Source organism: Scomber japonicus, chromosome 19, assembly GCF_027409825.1.
Source record: "Scomber japonicus isolate fScoJap1 chromosome 19, fScoJap1.pri, whole genome shotgun sequence".
Taxonomy (NCBI): Eukaryota; Metazoa; Chordata; class Actinopteri; order Scombriformes; family Scombridae; genus Scomber; species Scomber japonicus.
Window position 1 is genome coordinate 4,749,768 of NC_070596.1, and position 9,488 is coordinate 4,759,255.

The window sequence follows — 9,488 nt, forward strand, 5'->3', positions numbered from 1 at the left end:
GAGCAGAACCTCTCTCAACGTAAGATGTGTTATGCCTTCTCATTTAATGACTCACACTTTCTATTTTGGCAATAGCTAAGTAATAATAAAAAATGATAACAATGTCTCTCGACTTCTTAGCAATCTAAGACAGCTCTTTTAGGTCTTTTCTTATCTCTTCCATGGTCCTGGTTGGTGGATCAGTTGCCGTGCACATCGACCAGTGAAACCAGATCTCTCCCTTGCCCTTCAGCCGAACAGCGTGGGATGTCCTCTCTGTCACCTGATATGGTCCGGTCCACCTTGGCTCCGACCACTTCCGCTTAAAGACTTTTAGCAGAACCCACTTGGTGTCTCTCGGTGGAGGCGCTTTTTCCTCTCCCCCTTTTATCTCAGCAACCTGTTTGGAGAAGACTGAGACAAGTGCAGTGAGCTGGTCATAGTACGGTTTATACTCTAGAAATGGAGTGGTTTTACAGATTACACCACCAGCTCCAGGTCCTGGAAATTGTTGTCCACACATAAGTTCATATGGTGTAAATCCTGTAATAGAGTTTACTGAGCTCCTGATTGACATCAAAGCTATAGGTAGAGCATCCACCCAATTAAGCTTACTGTCTGCACAGATTTTCCCAATTTTTCCTTTTATGGTCTGATTCATCCTTTCAACTTTGCCCTGAGACTGGGGATGATATACAGTCCCAAAAGCATGCTTTAGGCCTAGCTGAGCTTCTACGGCCTGTAGGTGTTTGTTCTTGAAATGTGTGCCGTTATCTGATCTTATCTTTTTGGGAAATCCATGTGTGGGGATGTACTGATTCAGTAAGAATTTGACTACTGTGAGTGCATCCTCTTTCTTTGTAGGTACAGCCTCAGGCCAGCCAGTGTATGCATCCACTGCCACCAAGAGGTACCTGTACCCTCTAGCATTGATCAACATGTCTGTGTAATCAATAATGATTTCCTGTCCTGGCAGGGGAGGTAATGGAAATTTGCCTTGGTGTGGTTTGATAGTTGGTTTTACATTATAGGCCTTACATGTGCTGCACTCTCTGATGTGATTTTCAATTGCTGCAGGTAGATAAGGATGCCACCAATGAGTCAGGTGATGTTTCATTTGAGTACTGCCACAATGAGTTAACCCATGTGCTTCCTGGAGCACAGCTGAGGTGAGTCCTGGGGGAAGTACTGGCCTCCCATCCGGTGCTCTCCAAATTCCCTCACTCTTTCTGGCTCCTTTATTTATCCACACACTCTTCTCTTGAGGAGAAGCTTTTTCTTGTTCTAATCCTACTACATCTTCCTGACAAGGGGAAAGTACCAAATCATGTATAGTCTTTTCTGACTGTATCATAGTGTACTGCACACCATATCCTGCTTCCTGTTTTGCTGCCTGGTCAGCTGCGTCATTTCCCTTTGCAGTCAGTGAGTCAGTTTTGTCATGTCCCTTGCATTTAATTACTGCAATCAGTCTGGGTTTCATTAAGACTTCTGTCAGTCGTTTGATGTCTTTTTTATGTTTGATAGGGGTTTTAGAGGCTGTGAGAAATCCTGCTCTCATCCACTGGCTCAGTTCCACATGTATTGCTCCTACAACATATGCTGAGTCTGTGTAGATGTTAACGCTCTTTCCCTCAGACCATTCTAATGCTGCTATCATTGCTTGTAGCTCTGCTAGTTGTGCTGACTCTTTGCCTTTCACTTTCCCTGAAAGTATTGTCTCAAACCCTGCTGGTGTTGTTCTTACTACCGCCCATGCTGCTTTCAGACCTTCTGTTGGATGTCTGAAACAACAGCCGTCAGTAAACAATGTCTCCTCAGCTCTATCTATTGGCTCTCCCTGTAAGTCTGATCTTATCCTGACATCTTTCTGCACCCTTTCTTCACATACATGGGGTTCCCCTTCTCCCATATTGTCTGCCATGTTAATACCCTCATGTGTGAATGTTATGTGTGGTGCAGTTAGGGTTTTTTCAAGCCTTGTTTGTCTTAGTGAGGTCATAGTGAATGCTTGTGAGTTCACATATGCCACTACACTATGTGTGGTGAGTACTGTTATTGGATGTCCCATAACAATGTGTGCTGTTTTGTTCAAAATTTTTGCCACTCCTGCTGCATGTCTTGTGCATGGTGGTTGTCTGTTCTCTGTTGCATCTAGCGTGACGCTTGCATATGTCAGTATCTTCCTATCACCCCCCTTTTTCTGAAAAAGCACTCCGTTAACAGAACGTGGTTTTTCAGAAACATCCAAATAGAACGGGAGTGTGTAGTCTGGCACAGCCAGTGCAATGGCATTTGACATGAGCTGTTTGAGAGTTATAAAACTCCGCTCAGCAACTTCATCCCATTCTAATGTGGCTGTGAGGTTACGCATGCCTTTGGAATTAACCATAGCGCGTAGTGGTGCAGTGAGTTCAACATAGGCTGGTACAAAATGTCTGCTATATCCTGTCAAGCCTAGAAAAGAAAGCATGTCTTTGACCTTTTGTGGTTTTGTGTGGTGTAGGATTGAGTCTTTGTGTGCTGGGGACACCCCTGTACCTTTCCCTGAGATAACACGACCCAAGAAGGAAACCAACTGTCTGCAGCACTGAAGCTTTTTCTTTGAGACTTTGAACCCTACTTCAAACAATCTGCGCAACACCACGTCTGTGGCTGCTAGACACACTGATGGTGAGGGGGAAGCTATCAATAGATCATCAACATACTGTACTAACACAGAGCCCTGTGGTAGCTCAACTCCTGCAAGGAGATCCTTCAACACATGGTTGAAGATCCCTGGTGACAAAATGAAACCCTGTGGGAGTCTGCTGTATGTGAACTGTCGACCCTGATATGTGAATGAGAAAATGTGTCTTAAGGCTGGGGCAAGGGGAAGGCAGAAAAATGCGTTCGCTAAATCAATGCACGTGAACCACTGATGAGAGGGAGTAACTCTGGACAGAGCAATGTATGGATTGGGTACTGGCAATGTAGCTGTGGTGATGATGGTATTAATGCTGCGTAAATCGTGAGCCATACGAAATTTGCCAGTGTTTTGCTTCTCCACAGGTAGAATAGGTGTATTCCAATTACTACTGCTGTCAATTAGCACACCAGCAGCTAACAAACCCTCAATGGTGTCTGCAATACCCTCTTCAGCTACCTGTTTATGGGGATACTGGTTTAACCAAATAGGTCCTGCATCTGGCTTAACATCAAAAGTGATAGGATCAATAGTGGAGCAAAATCCAACATCTGTCGGTCCTGATGACCACAGAGAAGGTGGCAGAGCCTCTAGCATACTAGAGGAGTCAGGATGATCAGTTTTCTCTCTGCCATGAAATCGTTCGATCTGCCTTTGCTCCAGTAGAACAGAATCTACTGCTGTTTTGGTGATTTTGTAAGCTTTTTCAGACTCAGAGTATGAAAGCTGTGGGATCTGTGTTGTAACCCAATCAGAGACTTTTAACAGTCTTTTTGTCATGGGACCTAATTCTTTGGCTTGATGGTCAGCATGTACAGCCAGAGTGATGTGCGGGGCTGCTTCAGCAGCCATTTCATAAATTTTTATTAATTCATAGGGTAAGGTTACTGCAGCAGCCACTCCCTCAGGACCCGCAAACAAACAAGTGGATGTCACCTCCGACCCCTTACCCTCCACATCCATAAAGGCCTCATGATACACCCAATTCTCATCGCGATCATAGAACAGAGTTACATGGAGAGGATCAGGTGGGGGAGCGTACGGATGTAACATGTGCAGCCAGGTTTTCCATTCGGTGTACAGAGAATGCACCCCACCCCCTTTTGACTCTTCAGGCTGTACCAACCCCCAATAAATGTCTGCCCATTGCCCCTCAGCCCCTGGTGAGTTATCTGGAGCCAAAAACATCTGGGAATGCGATCGAATCTGTCCAACTGAACAGTTAAAAGACTTTCCATTAGGAAATGTAACCACTAGGCCATCAGGGCCGCACAAAATAGAGGCTCCACTGCGCACCAGTAAGTCTCTTCCCATCAAATTGACAGGACACTGAGGGGAAGATACATATCTGTGAGTGAAACATTGTCCAGCTATCAGTGTAGGTAAAGGAGCGGTTAAAGGCAGCAGATTAGGTTGTCCCGAGAAGCCAGTTAATTCAACAGTGTCTGTAGTCATTTTGGAATTAGGCACGCCACAGTTAAGTGTAGAGTACCTTGCCCCAGAGTCCACGAGAAACGGCAAATTTCTCTCCAATATTTTGACTGAAAGATAGGGATCTGCCAGCCCTATCTCAGAGGCTCCTGGGCATCTTCATTGTCCATGAGGTGGGTCTATCCACTCAGGAGTTGGATAGAGATCGGGGTCGTTGTGGGGGCTGAGGGCAGGGTGCTGACTGCCTCTGGGGGCGGTAGCCGCATTAGGGGCTTGGTGGGGGTTATGTTGACGTGCAGCTTGTGGGGGCGGACCATGGTTATGATGGGGTTCATAATAACCTGGGGTTGGATTGGTGGGACAATCTCTAGCCCAGTGACCTTCCTGGTGACAATACCAGCACGCCCTGGATCTCTGCTGCTGTCCTCTCCCTTGTCCCTGTCCCCCTGGCCTATATCCTCCCCTCCCTATTCCTGATCTACGCTGAGAACGGGCAGGATACCACTGAGGCTGCGTGGGCGGATACACCGGCGCAGGAGGGGCCACTATCTGCTGCGGACCTGATTGTGGAGTCTCTACAGGTTGCTGCACCATCTGTTTAGGGCCCTTTTTGCCCTCGTTGAGCTTATTACGCTCATTTGTTAGTTGCATTTTAACTAACTGGGCTGTGTTAGCAGATTGTTCATCAGCCAACGCTTTTTGCTTTGCTTCCTCTTGCCGCACATGATGAACTAGATGCTTTTCCCACTGTACTGTGGTGCATCCTTGTAAGTCTGGATTTGCTGCCATCTGTGTTTGTACTGATTTAGGCATACAGTCTAAGATAGCTTTTCGGAACAAAGATGTTTGCAGTGCGTCGTGGCTGGGGAGAGCCCCTGCCACATTTAGCCAAATTTCAGTGCATCTCATTAGAAACTCTGGCATGCTCTCATTATCTTTTCTGCTAAAGGTTAGGGAGTGTAAGGCTCCCTCTGGCACTGGATACATGTCCCGCATTGCACCACCTACTGAGGTGGAGTGCAGGAGAAAATTAGCTTCATCCCCCAACCCGTATGTACCAGCATTCATCTCAATTTGTTGTCTGGAATGGGCGGGGATCTGGCGGCCAATTAAAGCCCTCCAATCTCCCATGGCTAAAGTTTTTCCCTGTGTCAATTGATCTAATTTGCTCATCCACTTATTCCCTCCCTCAGCAGGTGCAGGCATTTTCTCTAAAATGCAGTTCATATCTGTGAATGAGAACGGCTGATAAACTGTGCTCCCGTTCCCCTTAGTTAGCAGAGGGAAATTCCCTGCTGCAGGTGGAGCTTTAGGTGTAGCTTGCAACAGGTTGGGGTGATGTGTTTTTAACTTTGTCTGTGTCTGGGTTCGTGTGCGACTAGATATGGGGAACTCAACTCTCTCTGCAGCTTCTGCTCTAGCCTTCATCTCAGCTATCTTGTGCTTCTGCTCACTCTCGAATCTATCCCTGTGAAGGTCGGTATAGCTCATCACCCCCCTAAAGGTACACGCTACTTCTCCCCCTCCACAATCTCCTTCCTCTAGTTCTTCCTCCCCATATCTGTGCAGATCTTCCCTCTCGTCCTCCTCTCTGCTCCACTGTGACTGCCTGTCTTCCTCATCTGACCCTTCCTCTTCTTTTCTACCGCTGTCTGCACCCTGTGTGGCAAACTGCACCTTGCATCTTTGTTGCCTGTCAGCAAATGGTTCAGTACTAGGCCACACTTCCCCCTGCTTCTCTGTCCCTGTCGGAGTTTTAGTTTTTGGTTTTACAATTTTTGGAGTGGAGGTTTGCATGCGCAAGAGTGGGTTATCAAATGGATCACTACGGGGCATGGGGTTGCTAGGAGCCTGCGGTTCAGTCCTGTTTAAGTCAATCAATGATCGTTCTAGATCTAATATCCTTCTTGCTGTAACTTCTTTCTCCTTATGAAACTGTTCTCTCTGCTTGTCCATTGACTTCCTCATGTCATCTAACTGTTTCCCTGCAGCTTCAGTCTGCTCAATATCAAGCACTCCTCCTAAAACCTCCATTAATGGGGCCTGTATGACGCTCTGAGATTTTTCTGTATATTTAGGCGGAGGAGAAGGGGTCGAGATTGTCACAACTGTGGTAAGTGGGGTCAAGTCTGGGTACAGTGGTTTTGCTACTGCGTCTTCTGGTGGGCCACTTTTAGTCACAGTCTGAGTCGGAGTGTTTATTTTTTCTCTGTTCAAATAATTATTCACTGCCATACAGGCAAGAGTCATACTATGAACTACTGCTCGCTTATCTTCTTTCTCCTGTAACTCTCTCTCCCACTTCTTTTTAACCCCAAACTTGCCTGGCTGCTTCGTCCTGTGCTCATTCACTTCCGCTAGCAGAGTCCTCTCTGTCCTAGCCAGATATGACAACAATGGCGTCTTCTCTAACTCCCTAGGCATGTGACCTTGCTCCTTGAGCCAAGACCAAATACTATCCACTTCTTTCAGTCTCTTATCTCTCTTTTTGCAAGAAAATCCACTAGCTAGCTGCTGTCTTATCAACTTCCACTGTCCTTCAAGTGAGTCCGGAGCACAGCCCCCGTACTCTTCACACTCTCTCACAAACTCTCCGTCCATGTTAACACACTTTTTCTGTTTTCGTACTACTGCACAAATTAGAGATAATAATTACAACACATACAGGTTCAGTGTGAATGACTCCTCTTGGTCAGTTATTTCGTGCAAAACATTGCCCAGTGAGACAAGCTTCTAGGCTGAGCTAACCTCAGTCCGGTCTCACTCTGGGGGTCCTATCCCAGGCTTTACACGAAAACTTTTTAGACACACTTTCCCCGTATCCAACCACCCTTTTCCCCACAGAGCAGCCTCCGAGCGAGATGTCAGAGAATCTCACGAAAAGCTCGGTGACTGAAAAACCTCCCACACAATTTCCCTCCTTTGTTATTCACACAATATACATAGACATTTTATACATGTAGCGCTACTTTTATTTACACTAGGTTGCTGCTTTTATGCCGACTTAACGGACAAGGGGCTCGAAACCTAAACCTAAGAGGTTGCTGCTTTTATGCCGACTTAACGGACAAGGGGCTCGAAACCTAAACCTAAGAGGTTGCTGCTTTTATGCCGACTTAACGGACAAAGGGCTCTAAACCTTAACCTGTTTTTACTGCTTTCGTGGGGACTCTAACCGCCACGGGGAAATCACCCCTCGGGCTTGCTCGCTGCCGCGAGTTCCCTTACACGCACTCCTTATGGGAGCCGCAAACCTATGCTTGCACACTTTACTGGTTTTACACTATTCTAGGACGAACTACTCACAAGTGACTTCAAAACAAATTTAGTTGTTGCCAATTGCAGAACTTTGTTATAACAGGTGTCTGCTTACCTTAGTTTTTTTTTCGTTGGCCAACGAAGTTTTGCTGTCACTCGCGCTGCTCGTCCGTTGTTCTGGAACACACCTTCACACCTTCTAATTCTCCTTTTTCATCGCGTCGGGGTCACCATTTTGTTGAGGAGTTTGTCGGTTTGTCCTCGCGTATTCTTTTAATGAAATATAAGGAGAAGCATTTTAGTTCAAAACAATCAGTTTTATTTTAACACCAGTAGAATGTGCAATATTACAGAGCTCTGGGTCTGACTTATAGTATCCCTGACAAGCAACAGAATGTTCATCAGTTCACGAAGTCTGACTCACTATCTCTTCCCTGACCCAGTGTTTTAAAGCGTACAGAGCAATAGGTGTAACGCAAGGCGGCGTCCTCTTCTGATTGGCTCAAGACGTGTCATTCATTCGCCTCGTAATATCTGACTCCATCCGTTGTGGTGACGCCTTAGAGCCCAACCTGAAATGCAACTGTTAAGAGACAAACATCCTACTTTCTCATACTTGCTGAAAACACATTCAAGGTCATCTTTTCACTCCCTGTACTTTTCTACTTCAAGTTACCTTGTGTTTTTCTTTTGGTACAGTGGTGTGATTCTGGCTAAGACAATGCAAGCATTCACTTCTTATCACTTATAAAAACCCTTATTAATTAGTGCAACATAGTTCCCTTTAATCATCACAGTCATTTCCCGTATAGGCTACTCAGCAAATTAAACAATGCAACAGTTCAAGGCTATATGAAAATAATATAACAACTTACAACTTATATAACAACAATATATTGACACTCTTACTATAATGCTCAAATGCATGCAGAGGTGTGTGTGTGTGTGTGTGTGTGTGTTAGCACAGTGTATGTGTGTAAAGGGCTGTAGTGTAGTGCATGTTGCTCCGGCCTTGTGCTCTGTGTGTGTCTGTCTGCTTACATCTCCTGTCACACTTGATACTGACTATTAAGATGAACTGAATACTGCAAAAGTAAAAGTTATTTAGTTAGTGTTAGTGCAATTATCAAAACCAGAATATGATCAGGGTGACTTTTGAACACTGGAAATAAATCATGTATTCATCCAGGCAGCCGTCCAGTGGCACTCAAAGTTTGCATATAATATTACTATCTATCTATGTATCTATCTATCTATCTATCTATCTATCTATCTGTTGATGTATCTATCTATCTGTCTATCTATCCATCTATCTATCTATCTATCTATCTATCTATCTATCTATGTATCTATCTATCTATCTATCTATCTGTCTGTCTGTCTGTCTGTCTGTCTGTCTGTCTGTCTGTCTGTCTGTCTGTCTGTCTGTCTGTCTGTCTGTCTGTCTGTCTGTCTGTCTGTCTGTCTGTCGGTCGGTCGGTCGGTCGGTCGGTCGGTCGGTCGGTCGGTCGATCTATCTATCTATCTATCTATCTATCTATCTATCTATCTATCTATCTATCTATCTATCTATCTATCTATCTATCTATCTATCTATCTATGTATCGATCTATCTATCTATCTATCTATCTATCTATCTATCTATCTATCTGTCTATCTATCTGTCTATCTATCTGTCTATCTATCTATCTATCTATCTATCTATCTATCTATCTATCTATCTATCTGTCTATCTATCTGTCTGTCTATCTATCTATCTATCTATCTATCTATCTATCTATCTATCTATCTATCTGTCTGTCTATCTATCTATGTATCTATCTATCTATCTATCTATCTGTCTATCTATCTATCTATCTATCTATCTATCTATCTATCTATCTATCTATCTATCTATCTATCTATCTATCTGTCTGTCTATCTGTCTATCTATCTATCTATCTATCTATCTATCTATCTATCTATGTATCTATCTATCTATCTATCTATCTATCTATCTATCTATCTATCTATCTATCTATCTATCTATCTATCTATCTATCTATCTATCTGTCTGTCTGTCTGTCTGTCTATCTATCTATCTATCTATCTATCTATCTATCTATCTATCTATCTATCTATCTATCTGTCTATC

At 44.3% G+C, this 9,488-nt stretch overlaps 1 protein-coding gene across 1 annotated transcript; it reads right to left on the reverse strand.

The window, feature by feature from the left end:
- Positions 1-124: 124 nt before the first annotated feature.
- LOC128380650 (uncharacterized) lies at positions 125-3,718 on the reverse strand. Its single transcript, XM_053340520.1, has one exon. It carries the CDS (start codon positions 3,716-3,718, stop codon positions 125-127), a length of 3,594 nt encoding a protein of 1,197 aa, XP_053196495.1.
- Between the last annotated feature and the right edge of the window lie 5,770 nt (positions 3,719-9,488).